At 52.4% G+C, this 20,073-nt stretch overlaps 1 protein-coding gene across 1 annotated transcript in view; it reads right to left on the reverse strand.

The window, feature by feature from the left end:
- The window catches only part of NOS1 (nitric oxide synthase 1), a 59,453-nt gene that overhangs the window by 20,989 nt on the left and 18,391 nt on the right, over positions 1 to 20,073 (reverse strand). The window contains exons 3-13 of the mRNA XM_076352594.1: positions 16,475 to 16,607; positions 10,720 to 10,857; positions 10,184 to 10,329; positions 9,664 to 9,826; positions 8,326 to 8,417; positions 7,609 to 7,750; positions 6,735 to 6,874; positions 6,123 to 6,297; positions 4,903 to 5,004; positions 3,928 to 4,122; positions 2,697 to 2,782 (exon numbers count right to left, since the gene is read on the reverse strand). Coding sequence (XP_076208709.1) covers positions 2,697 to 2,782; positions 3,928 to 4,122; positions 4,903 to 5,004; positions 6,123 to 6,297; positions 6,735 to 6,874; positions 7,609 to 7,750; positions 8,326 to 8,417; positions 9,664 to 9,826; positions 10,184 to 10,329; positions 10,720 to 10,857; positions 16,475 to 16,607 — 1,512 coding nt within the window. The remainder of the gene's footprint in view (positions 1 to 2,696; positions 2,783 to 3,927; positions 4,123 to 4,902; positions 5,005 to 6,122; positions 6,298 to 6,734; positions 6,875 to 7,608; positions 7,751 to 8,325; positions 8,418 to 9,663; positions 9,827 to 10,183; positions 10,330 to 10,719; positions 10,858 to 16,474; positions 16,608 to 20,073) is intronic.

Consider the following 20,073-nt stretch of genomic DNA (forward strand, 5'->3'; position numbering starts at 1 on the left):
TGGTCTCTCTGCAGGGACAGAGAAGCAGAAGAATCAGGGGCAGCAGTCGCTGAAAGCAGTGACCAGATAACCTCAAAGGAAAAGCTGGAGACCAGCCAGAGCCCAAGCTACGGGAGGAACAGTGGCTTCTCCATCTCTTCGTGTCTTTAAATCCGACCTGGCTGCCTTCCTGCAGGAGGTGTCCTAGCCGAGCAGAAGCGCCTGGGCTCCACACATCACACGCAAAGCCCCGAGACACTGAGAAGGTCAGACGAGGCTGTCTGTAGTCCCTTTGATTTGCACTCCAGTGACGCTATGAACTTTACTCAGAGGAACAGCCCTCCTGAGGCTGAGAGGTTGCACATTTATTTGAGCGTTTGCAGGGCTGTGTCTAGCCGGCTGCCTCCTGTGGCTGCAGTCGTGACTGGATGCATTTGCTCCAGTTTTTCCCACTGGCTCAGCTCTGACAGCAGGGCAGAGGGGCCCAGAGAGGTCACCAGCCTCTCTAATCCTGGCCAAGGTGATGCAGCACTAGAAACACTGGCTCCTTATCTATGCTGGCGCTGCTGGGTGGGTTGGCATCAGTAGGAGCACAGCGATGGGGGACAAGGGAGGCTGTCATCAGCCAGCTTTGGGTTACACGGTGGGGCACCAAGCCCAGTGTGACAAGCTTATTATTTTAGGGCCTTTCATAATCACGGAATTTGGACATCAACATTGTTCTTCCTAAGTGCAGAATATCTTCACCTTTTCTAAATGGACCATCAAGCCTTTAAATGGGGCCACCAGAAAGGCAGGTCTGGATTTAGCCTCGTGTGTTGCAATAGGGAAGAGGCAGTTTTCAGGGGGCTGAGAGAGCAGAAAGCACCTCTGTGGCCTTTGCAAGCATAAGGGCTGCTTGATTCAATTCGACAGGGTGATCAGCCCTTGCCCCGGGTGATCAGGTTCAGTGGGACTCCTGCATCCCTTTCGGATGAGCTATGGGGAATGGAGGTTGCAGCTGGACTGGTTACACTGGCAGGAGAAGAGAAGCCCAGCTTCCCCCTGCCCCTCCTGCCAAGGAGGGAAGAAATGCTCTAGGTTTGGAAAATCACTTGGGGCAAAAAAAAAGGGGAGGAAAGAAGAGGTAGAAACCCCATCAGGCTGGTATGTCCTGCCTCCTCCGGGCAGCTCCCCTCCGTGTTGAAGCCAGCCTCAGGACCATTTATATTTGCTGCTATACAATCACTCCTCAGCATAGTTCTGCATATTAAAGTTGGCAACTTTAATATTTTGCTTTCCCATGACAGTAGTGTCTCCTGTCCCCAGGGCTTACACTGGCCCCAGGGGAGGGAAGGGGCGGGATGGGCAGGGACTGCAGGTTTGAAGGCTCTGATTTGGCCAGAACCAGCACAGCCTGTCTGAACAGGCATCAAGATCATGCTGTGGCCAGTGCCAAGTGCAGCACTCAGGACTCCTGGGCTCGGTCCGCCACTTGTTCAGCTGATTAGCTCAGATCCAGGCAGGATTAATGGTGAATTACAAAAATAATGCCTCCCCCCCTACATCAGGAACAATGGAGATTTTTTTTTTTTAAAATTACCTGCCATGCTCACATTTTTATAAAATCATTTATCAATCACGCACACTCACAAAAAATCATTGTTTCTTCTAACTCAATGGCTCAATTAATCTTCCTGCGCTCTCCCCCAGCCCCGGGCTGCAGCCCAGACCCAGGCACCAGTGTCAGCCTAAGGAGCACATTCATCAGCTGCTGATCATGTTTATGGATGCACCATGGAAAATAGTTTACAGACGTGGCAGCTGAAAAGTGGGAACAAACTGATAGTAGGGACTCGGGGAAACTGAAGCGTGGGGAGATGCTGTGAACAGCACAAGGCCACCTGGCAGCCTGGCCACAGATACCGGGGCAGACCCAGCCCTCCCCAGTCTTGGTCCAGGGCTCTGCTGCCGCGGAGCCAGCAGCTCCTACAAGAACCTCTCTGCCAATGGCCCACGGGGGAGGCATTCAGGCCAGGATCAGCCAAAGGGTCCAAATTACACTTCATTCCTACACCCCTGCTGACTAGGAGCTTTGGCAGGGGAGAAGGGCTCGCGTGGCCCATTACTAGGATCATTTGGCCATGAAGTGCAAACCTCAGCTCAGCCCTGATCCATCTGCTACCTGTAGGGAGACTCCTCGTTCCTATCTCTCCCCTCCTTGCGAAGTGGGTGTTTGGAGGTTTAGACACGCACTGGAGACAAGTGCTCCTCAAGTAGCTAAAGAGTCAGCGAGAGAAAGAGAAATATGGACATGAGTTTCATCTCGCTTGTGCCAGCATGGCCCTGAACAGTGATGAGTGATCTCTCTGCCCCAGGAGGCTGTGAAAGCAGAAACAGGCAATGTACCCCCAAGAAGTGAGAAAGCCATTCCTGAGCATTGAAGACCACCTTACTGGAGAAGGAACCAGCTTGGGAGAAGAGACTATATGCAACATCCAGTATTCACCTGGTCACACACCTTTTGGTGGTCTAATGGGGTGGTCAAAGGACTGCCTGTTTCTCCAAATGTCCCTTTTGGCAGCTAAAGCCTTCAGTGGCCTGAGATCCAGGCTCACAACCCATCAGTTTGCACACATCCGTAGGGTGGTGCTATCAAACAGCACAGCAAACAGAGCCGCCCAAAATCAGGACCAGTCCCAAGCACTCCAGGGCTTTTCAGAGCCCATTGGACTTACTTTGCTAACTTCTTAAAGCCAATGGCCCTCTTCTTGGTAGGCGTCCCGTTGACCCCTTTCCAGATGTGGGTGTTCCAAGGGTCCGGCTAGGAGAGAGAAGAGCAGCATCGGCTGATGGGCAGTGCTCAGAGCTTCAAGAAATGCTGTATCCACAGCACTGAGCGTTGAATTCCTCTAGTCGCGACGGGGAGGACTAACTGACCTCTTCACAGCTCTTGATCCTTGGAGCCCTGTGGGTTTCTTGGGGCAGTTGGGCAATGGAGTACACACAGAAAAATTGCAATATAATCAAACCTTGCTGGTTTGTTACAAGCATCTGGCCAAATGCCTTCTCACCTCTGAGATGGGCATTAATAGACCACGAGCAAAAAGAAGGTAGGCAAAGCCAGAAGGGGAGAGGTGATGGAAACACGTCCTTCCCCCTCACCAGTCCACAGGTTTTTTTTTTTCCCTAAGAGGCCCTTTGGGAAGGGGAGGCAGCTGAAGCAAGGAACAAGCGAGCAGAAGCGAATTCAGTGCCCTCGCAGGCGGCTGTCTGTAATCAGGGCCAGGAACCATCGGGGTTCCTGCTGGATTGGTTATAGAAATGAACAGACTGCTCCTGTTTTGTGATTGTTCCTTAAGGGCTCTTGACTAAAGGTCACATTGTGTGAAAACCACCGGAGCATGGACGGTTGCCTAATGAGGGCGTGTTTGCTTAGGGCCCTTTTTCCCATGGTCTGAAGTGTTAAATACTCCAGCACCAGCATTTCAGCCTGCTGCTTGGCCTTCTGGGCAGGAGCCCCCCCCATCAAATTGTTAGATCCCCAAGCTGGCAGGAAGCCATCCACTCAAACCTGCAGGCTGGAGGGAGGAGGGATACAGTGACTACCAGGTCATTTCCTCACCTACCCATCAAAGTGCAAAATTAGGCACTTCCAAAGGGAGGAGCTCTGCTTAGTTGCACTTCCAAGGGTAAAAGTTGGGGCCTCAGCATGTCCCATGTTCCCAAAGAGGGGCAAAAAGCAAGTGCCCTGGGAAAAGGTGTAACGTCCAGGGGGTTATTACACCACATTAGGGGGAATCATGAATTATACTTGTTCATGGACTTCACTGCCTTGAAGGACAGCTTGCTGAAGGGATTAGATGGTGTCCCTCTCCTTCCTGCATCTTCTGAGCTCCAGCTCCCACCCTGCTCTTGGCTGTATCTTTGGGCACGCAGCACTGGTGGAAGGTAAGGAGCAGACAGTACCTGGTACTCAAAGGAGGGTGTGAGACGGTAGTTGAGCATTTCCTGATGGAAAACTGGGGTGATGCTGCCAGACATTGGTGGGACAATCCACACCCAGTCGGCAGGACAGCCTCCACGGCATCGGTACTCATTCTCCATGTGCTTGATAAAGGACTCAGTGGCTGAGTGGTGATCCACAATGGTCACCTTGTCACTCTGTTGGAGGGAGAAGAGAGCAGAGCCAACAACTGTGGGTTAATACTCCCCAGAAGGCGAAAGCCAAGATTTTACATTTACAGCTGTTTGACCCAAATATGCCTCACTCCCATGGTCTTACAGGGCTGTACCTTTGGAGATGACACTGGGTAGCTGCTGACCCTGGTCTTCCCAAGGAGCACAGTCACCGAGCAATGCCATTTTCCAGGGCTGAGAAGCCGCCCTTGTCTTTCCTGAGCAGATGCACTATGGGATGGCTGTTCCTCCTGTTATTTGTCATGGGCCAAGCAAAGACTAAGGTGGCATGAACGGGACAGAGCATCCCCCGCTCAGCTCCTTGGGGAACTCTTTCCTGGCTTGCACAACCCAAGGAGCAGTTCTGATCCAGCTCCGGGAAGGACTTCCACCCTCTGAAGTTGGGTTGCCAAGGACTAGTTTTGCTACTCAACTTTTAAGTGCAAGTGGGAGGAGAACCTGGGCCAATTCTTGCCTCATGGTTGGGACAGAAGGGCTGGATCTTGCCCCCTCAGGGCACTCCCTCTGGACCAGCAGAGCTCAGATGCTGGTAGTGATGTCTTTGCAACATCCAGGGCACAGAGATTATTAAATTTCACTGCAGGCTCCTGGAACAGCCCAAAACTAGGAAGGCACAGCACAATTTCAGCTGAGTGTATCAGCTGCTGCCATTGTCCTTGGGCAGATGTCTCCATCCTTGTCCCATCCAATACTTGTGTCCCTCAAACCTGACCCAAACACAACAGAGTCCCTCTACTCAGGTACCTGGAAGCTGTACAGCACAGCAATGTTGATCTCCACCAGGGCCTGGTCCTTCCACAGCGATGAAGTTTTCCTCATATCCAGATTCATTTTCTTGGCCACTTGCTGTAACAAAACATGGTAGAAGGTGAACACTTTTAACGGCCGAGAACCAAGGACTGAAGATCTCTGCCTGGGGAGAGGAACCCAGAGGAGGGACCCAGGCTGACACGAGGCACCCGCAGGGCAGGGCAGAACTCTTGCAATGAAGGGCTGACGTTTTGCTTTCCTCTGAGAAGATGTGGTCCTGCCTTTTCCTCTCCATGACAGGAGCAAGGCCAGTCTGGCCTCCCTTCCTCCCCCGGGCACAGGAAGATGACTCAATGCTGCTGAAAAGGGCCATCAAGAGCAGTTGCTCTTCGTGGGAGGAGAGGAAATGGGTGGGTCCGTGGGACAGCAGGACATGGTGGTGATCCATGTGCTGGGAGGAACAGATCCCTGAACCCCTTCCCATGCCAGACCCCCTGCTGGTCCCAAACTCTCTTCTTTCTCAGCCCGTTTCTTCTACCTGGAGTCCTTCCTCCAGACACTATCACAGGTGGGCACGCGCGCGCGCACACACATACACACACTTGCTCCCACCCTTCTGGTTTTCAAGCAACTGGGGAGGGATGCAGCCCCTCCAAGTAACACAGCATGCCCCTTGGAAGGGCAAAGGAGCCACCCCTGTTGGGTGCAGATCCCCTGCACCAGCACCTCCCCATGGCTTGGCTTTGTCTCTGACTTACCCTGCCCCCAGTGTGGAAAGTCCCCAAGCCACGGCAGACTGCTCCAGAGGGGCCAGCTGGTGGGTCCCCATGAGCAGGCATGTCCCTGAGGAGTCACCAAGTGCCTCAGCACCCTCTCAGCCCCATCATGTCTTAGCACTTGACCTCAATCAAGCACATGACCAGGGGCCTGCTGATCCGTAAGACGCTTTGAGAATTCTATGGAGAGCTCAACAGGCATCACACTCGCTGTGTTAGATACCAGCTGGCCCCATAGGACACAAAAAAACCTGCCAGCCCATCACACCCTTGGCCACGTGGCTCCAGGAGAATGTAACTGCCCTAAGGGAGGCTTGGATGTCCTGTACTCTCCCACTCAAGGCAACACTCTCCCAGTGTCCTGCCTTCTCCCCAGTAACTTCACACACACCCACTGCACCCCAGGAGCGCCTGGCCTCCTCGAAGAGGGGGAATTACCTCCAGTATGTTGTAGCGAGAGTTGTCACAATAGTCCCGGACCCCGATCTCTGTGCCCATGTACCAGCCGCTGAAGGGGCAGGCGGAAAACTCCAAGCCGCCAATCTCAAGGAGCATGTTGGAAACTGCTGGCAAACCATACCACTTCAGGCCCAGGTCCTTAAACCATTCAAACCTGCCGGGATACAACAGGGTTAGGCAACCAGCTAGACCTCCCCTGCCCAATGCAGGCAGGGGAATGGAGGAGGTTACTTTGCTACCAGCCACTAGGTTGAAGGACATGTGAGCAGAACGGTTCCTGGAGGCAATATCTTCTTTAGGGGCTGTTTATGGGGAGAAAGCGATATATCAGGAGCGTTACAGAGTGGCGTAAGTCCTGGGAGACTTCAAGGAAAGGGAAACCAGCCCTGAGACAAAGACACAACTTGCTTTCCACCTCCAAGCTCTGTCAGCTTTACATCAGAGTGGAGGGAAGACCTGGAAGAGGGTCTTGGGTAAAGCACCCAAGCCACAACAAGGAAAGGCCAAGCACAGGAGATGGCTTAGGGTGAAACCAGAGGAGCTGAGTCCTGCTGATCTGCTTGAGCAGTTTCGGGGCTTACTCTGACTTACTTGGGATGCCGGATGGGCACTTCCAGCACGAGTTCTGGGGGGATTTCAAAGAGCTCTGGATCATTGCCATTGGCTTGGAGGAGCAGAGGCAGGATATCGAAGCGCCCGTGTGGTGCCTTCCACCCTTGCTGAATGCAGATCTACAGGCAAAACAAAGGTGGGGTTTAGAAGTCCCAGCAGATCACCCGCTTTTCAAGCATTATAGGCAGGGAGTTGCATGGCACTGAGCAGTGTCTCCTAACAGCATCTCTGCTCAGCCCTTGCGGTCCAGTGATAACCTCCATCCAAGGGAGCTACGACACGGGGTTGCCTGTCACAGCCAACCCATGGCCATGTAAGGGGGATCTGGCCTGAAAATAAGCCTAGAACTAGATCCCCAGGTAGGATCACGGCTCTGAAAAAGATGCTTACCCTATTTGTGCCTGTAATGGTGAAGGAGAAAATGGGTGAGAAAAGCAGAGGAGTTGGGGAAGAGCTGAGCAGAGCACTGGTGCTGTGGGGGCAGCGCCAACAGGCAGTGGCAAAAGGCAAATCTCATTTCTGATTCCCACTGGGCCCAGGTCAGCAGTGGGCACACATGTCCTCCTGCAGCAATTCCCTCAGCACCGCTAAGCTACCCCTTCTCAGCAAAAGCACAATGAGATAAGAGTCTTTCAGTGCAGCTATGGCCAACTCCTGCATGCGTGGAAACAGCTTTTATTCCTGGGAAAATATCTGAGGGTGAGACAAATCCAGCTTCATTTTGTGGCACTGCAGTGGGTGCGATAAACCTGCTTGATGAGCACGCTCCTCACTCCTGGGATGGCCAGAGCTTCTGCATGCCCCCACCAGCCCCATGCCCATGGTGCCCAGGAAGGATGGCTTCAGCCGGTACCTCCGTCAGCTCCACGTTTGCGGGGTCTCCCAGGATAGTGCCGTCGGGCTGCTTGTAGCCAGCGTAGCGGATGAGCTGGGCGTTCCAGATGCGGAAGTCGTGCTTGCTGTCCGTCCGCTGCGGGAAGATGGTAATAGCAGATCTGGAAGGAAGAGGCAGCACTGGTGAATGCCAAGGATGTTGCAAGGGCACAGGACAGGGGTCATCAGAGGAACGGCAAAGCGTTGCGGGGGAAAGGTGCTGCCCCTGCCTGCCACCGTCCTGTGCACCACCTCTGCTTGTGCCTTGGACAAGCCCCAAACATTTATTATATTTCCTTCACCAGAAGAAGTCATGGCCAGGTGCACTCCAGCTCTGGAATTTGGGGTGTTTCCAGTCATTCAGCTCCAGGCAGAAGCTGGCTGCTAACATGGGGTTTCAGACAGATCTGAAGGGCAGTCCGTGCTCTGCATTTGATGCAGAATATAGGAGAGGAGAAATAATTGGAAAACCTGCCCTTTGAGGTCCCACAGAGAGCAAGAAGAGATATACTTGGACCAGCCGGACACCTTCCCCTGATATCGGGTCCCTCTAACGCTCCCCAGGACAGGTGCTGGCTACAACCATCTTGTTGTGCAGAGGCTGCTAAAGGAGATAATGTCAGCAGGGCCCAGAGCTGGGTTGACACACATCCAGAGGCCTTCGGATATAAACCCTGGTGACTCCCTGGTGGCTCACCTGAGGTTCCCTTTGTTGGTGGCGTATTTGATGTGGTTGCAGATATAATTGAACATCCCATGGGCTGTGGTGCAGTCCCGGGCATCAAACACCTGAAACAGTGGAAGCAATTGTGGTGATGCTACAGGATGCGTCAACTCCTAGGGCAGAGCCAAGCAGAAGAAACACAGCACAGGGAACACCCTAGAGGCCATTGTGACTTGTTAGGTATCTAAAGCTCCATAATTATGTGTTCCCTGCCTTTACAACACGTGGATGTCTAATCCAGCTGCCCCTTGTGCTTTGGAGAGGTGTCACCTGCTGCTCAGGCAAAAACCTCCTCAATCCAGTGGTCTCAGCCTGCTGCTGTTCCTGGCTTATCCACGAACAGTTTTGGTTTCTGCCCTTTGTCTCCTGTAGATCAAGACTCAAAGCTGAAATAGGACAGGTGTCAGTCAGGCCTGAGATCCGCTGGGAGAATGGGGAATCAGAGAATCATAGAATAGTTTGAGTTGGAAGGGACTTTTAAAGGTCATCTAGTCCAACCCTCCCGCAATCAGCAGGGACATCTTCAACCAGATCAGGTTGCTCAGAGCCCTGTCCAACCTGACCTGGAATGTTTCCAGGGATGGGGCACCTACAAAAGGATGAGGAAACCAGGAAAGAGGGTCAACAGGAGGCTTGAAGACAACTTCTTGCAGAAATGGCTCCTCCCAAGGTTCAGATATGTCAAAAGAAACAGTGGAAGAGAAGAGCTGAAGGCTGAGCTGGGAGCGAAGGAGGCCCAGCCTCCCGGCCCCAGGCAGTGCCTATACCCTGTGTGAAGCAGCCACAAGAATTGCTCAGCAGCACTTGAGCTGTGCTCCAGGTTACAGAGGGAGACATCATCTCTGTACCAAGGGATTCCACTAGAGATCACTAATTCAGATCCTACCCTACGCTTCCAGCTGGTCAAAAGGGCACTGAGCCAAATCTTCTCCTGCTGTAGCATCTTTGTACTAAGGATGAGTGTGTCCTGCTGCCTCTCTCCAGGCAGAGCAACAGTTTTGGAAGCAGCATGTAAGATATTGGAGCAGTATCTGATTTTGGAAAATCTTCTCTAGAGCGCCAGCTTCCAGGTGGCCCCGTTTCAGACACAGACACCTCGGCTACACCTACCCCACAGATGCTTTTCCAGCTCCTGCTGGCTTCCCAGCTTGTGCCTCCCCAAAGCTGTCAAGGAGAGCGTAGCTGCTGTGTGCTGAACGCCCCCAACTGTACCTGTGCTGTGCTTCCCCGGGTATTTGAAGAGCAAGTTTTGCCTCTCCAAAACTCCAGCGCATCCTTTGGCAGGCAACCTGCCAGCTGTCTCCAGCTCACCTGCAGCTTGGACCACTGAATCCTGCCCACACAGCGGGCTGCGTTTCTCCAGGCGTGCTTGGCTCCATAGATCAGCTCTGTGTCCCGCAGCTGGTAAGTATCAGTGGCTTCAATCTCCTTGGTCACTTCCTCCAGCCTTTCCATGTGGGCCTTGGAGCCAGATCTGCACGTGTGGGGAACGGAGGAGATGGCAGTCACCAACCCAGGTGGAGGGCAGGGAATCCTGCTGCTCTCCACCTGGGCACGAATTCTTCCTTTCTTAAGCACGTGTGCACATACACACATGCACACACATGTGTGCTTTCAGATAACAGACGACCAAGTGCAAATGTGAGAGGTCAGTAATTTGCACAGAGGCACACAACAAATGCTAGGAATGAAACTCCCCTGAAGAAGCAGCTGAACGTGGAGCACCACAATCTCACCCTGTTTTGACACGCAAGTGTGAAAGATCAGATCATATGTGACATCTCAGCATAAGCACAGCCAGGGCTTGCGACCTTCTCCAGCCAATACTTACCTCTTTATGGAGGAGTAGTACTGGTCAATGAAGTCCTTAGCCAAGAGGAGCACCTCCTCTTTTGTTCTGGTATCTTCTGACTTGCGGACGTGCTGGCTAGGGGTCATTACGGAGCCCATGCAGATCTGCTCGGTGCACGCGGTGGCCTGATGAGACAGAAGGAGACAAGCGTGTCTTGGGTTACTGCAGCACTTTTGGTTACATGAGCTGGGCTGGGGGAAGTCAACAATTAGCTATGCAGAAGTTGGTGGCATCTTTGACAAACAGGGACATTTCCAGCTTATTTGTTTTCACACCTATCGGTAATGTTGTGTAAGACAGCTCAAGCGTGTGCAGTCATCTCTTGTCCCACCCGATACGGACACCTGGGGCTCACTAGATTCTTGCCCCAGCTTGGCATAAAGTCATATGCTTTTCCTGATTTATCCCAGATGGGCTTCCCGCTCACCCAGCTTATTGCACCAGAGGTTTGAAACACTGTGATCCACTCAATTACGCCCAGACAACTTTCTGCCAGTCCTATCAACTCTACTCACCATCGCCGTCTTGAGGTGCAGAGTGTCGTGAAGCACGGAGCCTGTCTCCCAGTTCTTGATTTTGACAAACCGCGGGCATTTAGAAGGACTTCCGTTCACCGTGTTCTTAGTTGGGGACTGCCGCCCGGATGGCGGTGGCTGGACAACAGTGAAGACCAGGCACAAGGTTAGTATTCATCAACAAGATACAGGAAAAAGGCCACAACACGAAGCAGCTTCTTGTATTAGTGGATGCCTGTGCTTAAATCCTAGTGATAATATAGTGAGACAAGGTATACGATCCAAACATTGGCAGCATTTGGGATCCTACGATGGAAAAACCAACTCTCAATGCAATTGAGAAGTCACCTCTGTTTACAGAGCAGCCAAACCTGTAGAAGAGGAGTTAAAAAACAGAGACAGAAGTGACTTAGGAGAATGTTGTGTTCAAGTTTCCCAGTGGAAGACTTACCTCTCTAAAAGATATTAGATGTTTCTTTTTAAGGAGCATCATCTGCTCAGATTTTACACGTGCCAAGCTCTGCCTCACTAATGCAAGCACTGCGAGATAGAGATAACAGCCGACCGTTCCTCCGAGCAAGCCAAAGGCACATCTCCTTTGATATCAATGCTGGAAGATGGTAGGAATAAGGATGGATAAATTATGCAAGTGGGAGGGCTGCTGAGTTATGCATAGTTGGATTACTTTAGTCTCAGCTCTGAATCTCCAGCCCTCCCTGACACTCTGTGTCAGGGTGTGTTCACCCAGCACATCTTGAGTTATATGCCAATGTAAGGAGGAGCCTCAGCCAGCTGAGAGCTTGTAATGAGAGAGCTGGCTGCAAGTGCTTGTATTTGCACGTGTTTTCACAGATAATATCATCTAGTATTTCTACTGTGACCCTTATTCGCCCCAAGCACTTAAAAACTTAAAGAGCAATCGGTATCTGCCAGCGTATCATGGGACAGTGAGATCTGCAGGGGCCCTGGAAAGCAGAGACGTTTCTTCTAGGGATCAGATCTTATAGTAGGGTGTAATTCAGTCACTGCAACCGCAGTGATGTTGCTGCAGGTTTCAAGGGGAGACCTGATGCCACACCAGAACGTCCTGTCAAAACCTGCTTATATTTGGCACCGCTTAAAGGCTTGCATCTCTGCAAAGCAGATCTGGGCTTGGACCGAGTTTTGATGTAGCCTTCCTACATGAGTCCCGTAGCTTGCATCCCTTTCTAATCCACCTGCAAGGTTTTTTAAAGACGGCACTGCCTTCAGCAGAGCTGTGCAGAGCCTCACCCTCCTTTTTGGTGGGCCTGGGCTCATGTCACAGTTGCAGCTCATGGACTAGCAGCAATAGTACAAATGCAGCATTACAGCCTGAAGGACCAACTGAAGAAGAGCCAGCACACGGTGGAAGAATCTCTTGTTTCAGAACAAGCACTTTTGCTGATGAGCAAACCCCGGAGGGAAAGCAACAGGGGCCACAAGGATGACAAAAGCAGGTGAGGCTCCAGATCTAACTTTTTCTTACTTTGCCAGACAGAGGATTGCTCTGCTTTTCCGAAGCAGAGAGAGTTTGATGCCTGATTGATTGCAACTGATGCCTGGGCTGAGGAGACACCACTCCATTGCCCTGGTGGCAATGTTGGCCATATTTTTTGCCCAGTCCTTGTTTTTACCATATGCTCCACACTTTTTTCCCTGGAAAATAGGGATTTTGCTGTCAAGCAGCCTGAGGCTCACAGTGTAATACCATGCACTGAAAGCATATGCTGGGAGCAAGAGGCAGAGGATGGAGGGGAAGGGAGAGCTTTACAACCTGACACTTCGGTAGGACCCTCTTTGGTCCTTGCAGTTTCTGAAAGCCACTCTCTGCACGCCCTCAGGCCATGCTGTCACGGGTCTCTGTGACATTCCTCATGTCACAAATCCTGTGATCTTCCCAGGGAGCGTTTTGAAGTCCTAGCCCCTGAAGCCAGATGACCACACAGTGGGTCTCAGCTTCCCCTTTCCACGCTGCAGAAAACAAATATAAGATTTCATATAGAGCTCAAAATGAGTAGTAAATAAAACAAACCTCCTAAATATAGTCCTGGAAAAGTACTGGTTTTAAGTTCATTTTTTTCAGTTCTGGGGAATCTGACCTGAATTATGGCAGTGGCAGTTCCTGGTCATTTTTTTCTGCTTGTTTTACTCTTTCAAGAGAATTAAGCCATTCCCGAGCCACTAACAGCATTCTGTGCTCTCTGAACCAACCTGTGCCACCCTTAGGACCAAGGGGGATAACCTGCCACCTTCCTTCTGAGCGTGATTGCTCAGAGCAGCTCTACGAGATATTGGTAAAACATAGCTGAAAACTGCTGCTCAAAAAAGCAAACAAAACCAATCCTCATCTGTACCTCCGCCTGCCAAAGAGAAATTAGAAGTACCAAGCAGAAAGTGTTGGTTGTATCCAGCACCACTTTTTTGTTCTGAGTTAGCTTTGATTTGCTGACGGGGCTTCAGTGCGGCTGAGGAGGGGTGCTGCTAAACAACATCTTGCTAGAGCACGTATGGCCCAAGAGCGTGTTAGGCATCCAGATGTAGCAATGATCCCATCCTTGGAGCGGGCAAGCTCATGGTCCAAGCTGGTGGACATCGGCTGCTTAATATCTGCCTACAGATGTTCCACCTTAAACCTCTCTCAAAGCTGCTCCCTTTCCTTTTTGTCTTTTCCCTGCAGGACCTGGTGAAGTTTGAATCTTTGCTGAAAGAGGACCACGGTGCAGAGGCATGCCGAATCCCTGGGATGCCAGCCAGGCTGGAGGCAGCCGAGGCGACACCACCTACAAGAAGCAGAGGTGCCAGGTCTGGCAACTGCATCGCAGAGCAGCTGTGGAGAGAGCGACACCCAGAAGAGACTGGGAAAGAGCTGTGTGTGTGTGTGTGTGTGTGTGTGTGTGTGTGTGTGTCTTCTTTGCATGGAAAAGCTGAAGCCAAATATTACCCCTGGTTCTGTCAGGGCGGTTGTGTGAGATCCTTTCATGTTTTAATTAGGCAGCTGTGATATTAGTGACTCAAGAGTGGGACAAACGGAGAGACTAACGTAGCAGTCGGGGCGCACATGCATTATGCAAACATCTTTTACAAGGGAATGTGTTGGCACTTATCGTCAGCATGCAGCTTGCGAGCTGTCTGCAGCTCTCACAGACGCAGGGGAGAAATGCACCCAGCCCCGGGAGCTTCTTCGGGCCAGAACGGCAGGGAGCATCTCCCTTTTTGCAGACCCGAGTGGGCTCTGCAGGTCCTCAGCCTTCCTCCTGTGTCCCAGCTGGGCTTCGGGAGTCCCTGTGACGATGGCATATATTGCCCTGCTGAAATGCATCGACTATGGGAGGATGAGGTCTGCAGCATTAGCCCAGGTCATAGATATATCGGCAGGCTGACATTTCCTTCCAGACTGCATTAACCCCGCTAGCTGAAAGTGTGTTTTTCGCTTTTATAAAGCTGTAAATCATCCTTACAAGCGTGGAGCTGTTATGACTCCCTTCCCCTGCTAGCTACATGGACATACACCCCCGCCAGTTACCCTGGAGCTCCTAACAAATCAATCTGTACGGACTGAAATACGACTCACGCAGGACCTGGGCTAGTGCAGTCACAGCATCTTTCCATCGGTCAGGTTTAGGGCCAGGGGGATTGGGCTCCTGGGAAACAAGCAAAACACACTGCGTGATTTTGCAAAAAAAGAGGGATAGGGATCAATGCCCAACGGGTCTTTCAGCATCTTATTACAAGCCTCAGTGAGCATTCCCTACCTGGCCATGTGAATCCACCGAATCCTGCTTTAAAGAACAACGGGTATAAAAAGCTCACACTTGGCTTGACTTGCCCCTGTGTTAACAGTATTTATTGCAGCTTGCAAGAAGTTCAGTTGCCTTGACCGCATGCAGCCCGGGGGAACGGCTGCAGGCAGCATGGGGGAAAAACCAAACTGTCTCCAGAAGAGCAGGCATACTGATTTGGGCATAAGAAGGGTGAAAAGAAAGCTGCACATCTAGTGAAAAAAAAATATTAAAGAGTTTAATAGCAGCTTAAAGACTGGGGGTTTTGGCAGCCCTAACACGGAAAGAAATTAAGCTCTGAACACAGAAGGTTATAAAGTGCTTATAGTAACAGACACGTACATGCAAGGAGCTTAGCAAAGGAAGCAGAAAGACAGTGTCTTTCCAGAGCTGGGGCAAAGGGACCAGAGCAGTGACCTGTCCTTGGGCGAGACGGGCTCATGATACCTGCCACAGTGCATTAACCGCACAGAGGGACATGGAGCTGCCCAGGGACATCTCTCCAGTGGCTGAACAAAGTATGTTGCAGCTCTTGGATGCACCCATTTGTGTGTGCCGATGTAGGACGATACCCACCGTAAGGTTGTCTGTGCTGCTGGGAGACCTGGACGCAATCCTGAGCTGCAGCCAGGCGAGGGGAGGACGGAAATCGTTCCCAACTGCATCTAATGCTAACATGCAGCAAATCTGGCATGGTCAGGAGTATCTCAGCCACCCTGCGTGTGCATCAGCACCCGCACAGCGGGTCTTGTATGTCCCATGAGCCTCTGACACTGTGCGTGCTGCAAAAGTGCACGTGAACATCATTCTACTTAAGAGTCCCAGGAGGAAGAGCAGCGCTCCTGGCACAGGGGGAATAAGGGCGTGGGCAGAGTTAAACCACCGCAGCCAAGACCATGTCACCTCCATGGGCACGAAGGGACCATGTCACCTCATGTGACCTCACCCCCTGCTTCTGGCTTTGTGTCTTGCAAAATGCTCGTGACATAGGAAAACATCCACTGGCAGAGCCACGGCCTGGGAGGTGCTGCTGGACACCGCTGGGTATCAAGGCCAGGCTTGTCATCTGGGTGTCAACCACACCACAAGTGGCACCCACCCTGCGGTGCTCTGCACGTGGCATGTCAGCGAGGAGCGTTGCATTGCAGCTCGTTGGAGCTGGGAAGAGGCATCCGCCAGAGGTATCTGCTGAGGACACTCCTGAGCTGAGGAAATACTGATTTTCTCGGAAGTCTTCATGTGACCACTAAATCACTTTTCTCCCCTCCCTTGGAAAACAGTCCTTACTATCTCACCCCGAGAAATACGGTGGGGCCAGCAGACCAAATGGTTCCCAGACTGGTCCCCCGTGTCCTGCCCTGCTGCTGGTTAATCCCATCAGGGAGACACGTTTGCCTGAAGGGGCTTGGCAGTGCTCACACATGTCATCTCTTCCCCAAAGTGATCTTCCTGGCCCGGCAGGGTCTGCCTTACACCTCTGCCTTTGCTACAAACATGGAGTTAATCCACTTTTGGCAAGGAAGCCTGAGAATTTATGTCCGTGGAGTGTGAGGAGATGAAAAGGCACAGTACAACATATTATCTGAAGTGCTCTATTGAATTACCATCATGTGAATTGAAACGACTTTAACAATGCAACCCGGCTTTTTGCCACAAAAAGGGACGACAATCCCGAGGGACGTTTCAGAGTCCTGGTCCCTGGCTGCACTCCCGTCCCACTCTGGCCCCTTGGATGAAGAGCATTGTTCTCCAGTGGCCGTGCCCGAACATGGGGAATTCGGTTTCTGGACCAAATGGGCTCTACGCCCCATCAACCCCAGCTCTTGGGATCAAAGGTCTTCAGGGTAGTGCATGTAGTCCTTGCACGTTCTGTGTGGTGTGAGAGCCCACCAGGATGGGTCATGTATCTCCAAACCCCCTTCCCACCCAAAGCAGCACGAGCCATGAGCTCTTACCTGCTCTGCTTCGGAGTAGGGGTTGTTCAGGACCACAGGCACGTTGCTCTTCCCCCACAGGTCACCGAAGACACGGTCGTTCTCCATCCGAGCCGGTAAGGCTTTCTGCGGCTTGTTTTCCCCTTCCCTGAAACTGAAGGGTTAAAAACCATTTGGGTCAGCGGGCTGGAGGGCAGCTGGGTGCTGGGACCAAGGGGCCAGGTCCCGGAGCGATGGCTCCAGGACCTGCTCCAGCTGCATCCCGCAGGAGCGAAAACTCATGCATTGCCCTGCAGGAGGGGAGGAAACGCTCTGCCTCGGCCAAAGTGATGAATCACCGTGGCGAGGGCAACCCAAACACAATAGAAATTTCACCACGCGGGTGAGCGCAGTCCCTGCAAAACAGGAAACCCCTGCCCTGACACTGGCTCTAGCAGGGTTACACTCCAGACCCTCTGCACCCCAAAAAGCAAGCTGGAGCCCTGCGAAAGCAAGCACGGAGCTGGAGAAAGGAGAGCCACACGCAATTCCAGCTGCAAAACCTCATAGCAAAACCTCATAGGAAAACCAGCCGGGTTTGCAGAGCAGCTTGGTGTTTATGAGCAGAGGAGAGGAAAAAAAACCCAAGAAAAAATAGGTGGCTCCCAGGAGGGAGAGACAGCTCTCTCTCCTCTTTCTGACCTTTACAGATGCTGCAAATACCGGCAAGTGCAAGCAATTTTACTCAGGCAAACTGACGGATTGCCTCCACGGAGCTGGGGATGTTGGTAAGGCTGGGGGACTGAGGACATTCCCAGCGCTGGCTGCACTGGCCTGCGCAGTGAGACTGGTGTAACTCACGGTGCACACAGTCTACCGCGCACGTTTTGCCTGGGGAACGTACCACGGGATATCGGTGAGGCTGTTAAATGCCATCTAAGCAGGTGATGGGAAACCACTGCCATATGAGCCCTCACGAAGGAGAAAAACAAATGGGGTTTAGAGACGTGATATTCAGAGAAGGCAGGCTGCGGCATCCGCACCGAAGGCGCCGACCGCCCTGGTGAGGCCATGTGTGGGAAGGAGCTCCATGGGTTGGGCTGCATGGGGCCCCGGGCCAGGACGGGCACAGCACCGCGGCTCGCAGCCATGCTGCCTTCGCCCTTGCTCAACAGACCAGCGAGGTAATGCGCTCTGGCAATTGTTATACTCCTGCTGTCAGTTCTTAAAAGTCTTCCAGATGCCCACTAAAGTCAATAATGAGCCTTTCCATTAATGACGGCGGGCTTTGGGCACCGACCAAAGTAGGACACTTGCACTCAGGACATAATTCACACCCACACGGTGCTCTTGACACTGTCTCGGGAAGACACGTATGTACAAATAAATTCAGTTTCACAACCCTCCTTGCCCCCCAGCTCATATCTTTAGGTACAGCTTAAGGAAAATACTTCACTTAAAGATGATCTCCCTGTGCTCTAAGTTTTCCGTAATTTTTCTGCCTCTACAGAGCAATGTTCAGCTGCCAAAATATTACACTAGGCTCCTGGACATCTTCCAAACATTGGCTGCCTTAGGGTGAAAGTGGCCAGCTTGGTGCAAGCAAGGGGGTACAGGTGCCACAGGGGCAGCTTTTACTGGTTTTTCTATCCCCCCCCCCAGGAGAAGAAAGCTGTTCTTTTGTGACTTGGCTCCTACGAGTACGTGAAAGGGTTTCAATCAGATAAAACACAAGAAACCCCACCCGCCGCACCGCACAGCCGCAGCCAAAGACAACAGGTCCCGGCTCTTTGCTACATGGGGGCGGCACTGCCGGGAGCACCCGGTGGCCACGCAGGTCCCCGGGGCTGGGGACAGCCACAAACCGTATGGTACGCACTCTGCCCTCTACCAGCCCAACCAAAGGGGAAGCTCAGGGTCTCTTGACAGATCCATCCTACCTCCACCTAAGGATTCCCAGCAGCAAGATAGAGAATTAACAGGATGAAAATTCAGCAAATCTGGCTCTTCCACCTAAGTCAAGGCCAGCTATTAAACCTCCCGGAGAATACTCATTTCCACGGCTGCACGCCCCTGCCCTCTTGCCCTGAGCTCCATCACGTCAGGGAGAGTGGAGACAGATCAACACAGAGCCACTGAGCGCGTGAAGTGATGGGCATACACGAGCCATCTCTTGTAGCTGATGAGCCCCAACGTGCTGCTCCCCATAACTGGCCCAATATCAAGACACAAGCACTAAATCCATAAGGTGATGGAAGAAATCCCTTGGCTTTACTGGTGCCTGGGACTTAGCAGGGGGGAACCTGCCTCCTGGGGGACCACCGTGCCTCTCCAGGGGCACAGACTCTGCCTCTGTGCAGACAGGAGAGACTTGGGCAGGCAGACCCCAGCGTGCCAGATATCCCACAGGCACCTCCAAAATGACACTGAGCATATGCCTGCAGGTGCCTGGCACGACCCGCTGTTTCCAGGAAGGTGTTTGCAAGCCTGTCTAAATGGGCGTCTGCCGGCACGAGGGAGCCTCGGAGAGGAATCCATCAATCGGCAGCAGCAGCCAGAGCTCTCATCTGGGAGGCTGCATGCGTAACCTCATTGTCTGCACACCAGCAAAGCCATAAATGCTGGTACCTGTGCCAACGGCACAGAAAAAGACCAGATGCTTGAATTAAGTCATCGCTGTAGTTGGCTACTTTGTGTATTACAAGTATTGCTGGAGCAGGGCCCTGCTCCCATTCCCTGGCCTCGAGCATCACCTGACAGCGAGATGCACCGTCCTGAGGAGCAGCGAAGTCCAGGTGGGCATTAAGGGTTGGATGTTCAGGAGCAAATGCTCCGCATCCCATTGCATGTTTGCAACCGGGGCAGAAACAGGTTGCGTATTGCTATTCTTGATGGACTTACGGCTGCGTGAACAAGGCAGCGAGGTGCTGCCCTCACCTTTAGTCTCTGCTATAAAAGCACAGTCAAGCGTAGCTGCAACAAAGCCATTAGACTAAACTCGTGGTTGTATCTCTTGCCTCCGTGCTGGCGTTGTGCTGCAGTTTGCTCGGTGTTGGGCGAGGAGGTCCGTCCCTCGCAGGGCTGCGGGTGCGTGCCCCTGCGCTGAGCTAGCGCAGACCTCTCCCGGATGAGGCTGCCCAGAAGTATCTGGCTCTGTCTTTTGGAGAGAGACAGGGAGAGAAAAGCCCATTCAGAGCAGCCACAGCCTCACCCCAGATGGGGGAAAAAAAATTTTAAATATCAATTGCTTCATTTTACAAATATTTCCTGCCCATTTCTTGTAACTGCCTTGTTACTAGCTAGCTCAGACAGGAACAGGGTCTTTTGGGTCAGTTATTTTCCTCTCTTGACTTGGCTTCCCCAGCCACCAGCAGAGACACGGGGTGACCTGCCACGTCCATACCAGGATGCCACTCACACATGCAAGGAGACTGGCAGGGTGGCCAAAACACCGTGCCTGAGCTCAGCCTCCAGATAATGTTTCCGAAAGCACTTTATCGACAGGAGAGCCCAAAGGGCCGTTCTCACGGGTTGCCGGTGGGCGATGGGGAGGGCGCAGTTCTCCCGAGGGGTGTTTCAAGGCAGCCGGGTTGGACACCTCCAGGGAGCTGCTGTGAGAGCAGCCCCGTCTGCAGCTACGC

The sequence above is a fragment of the Aptenodytes patagonicus genome, chromosome 15, assembly GCF_965638725.1.
Source record: "Aptenodytes patagonicus chromosome 15, bAptPat1.pri.cur, whole genome shotgun sequence".
In the NCBI taxonomy this organism is placed as follows: domain Eukaryota; kingdom Metazoa; phylum Chordata; class Aves; order Sphenisciformes; family Spheniscidae; genus Aptenodytes; species Aptenodytes patagonicus.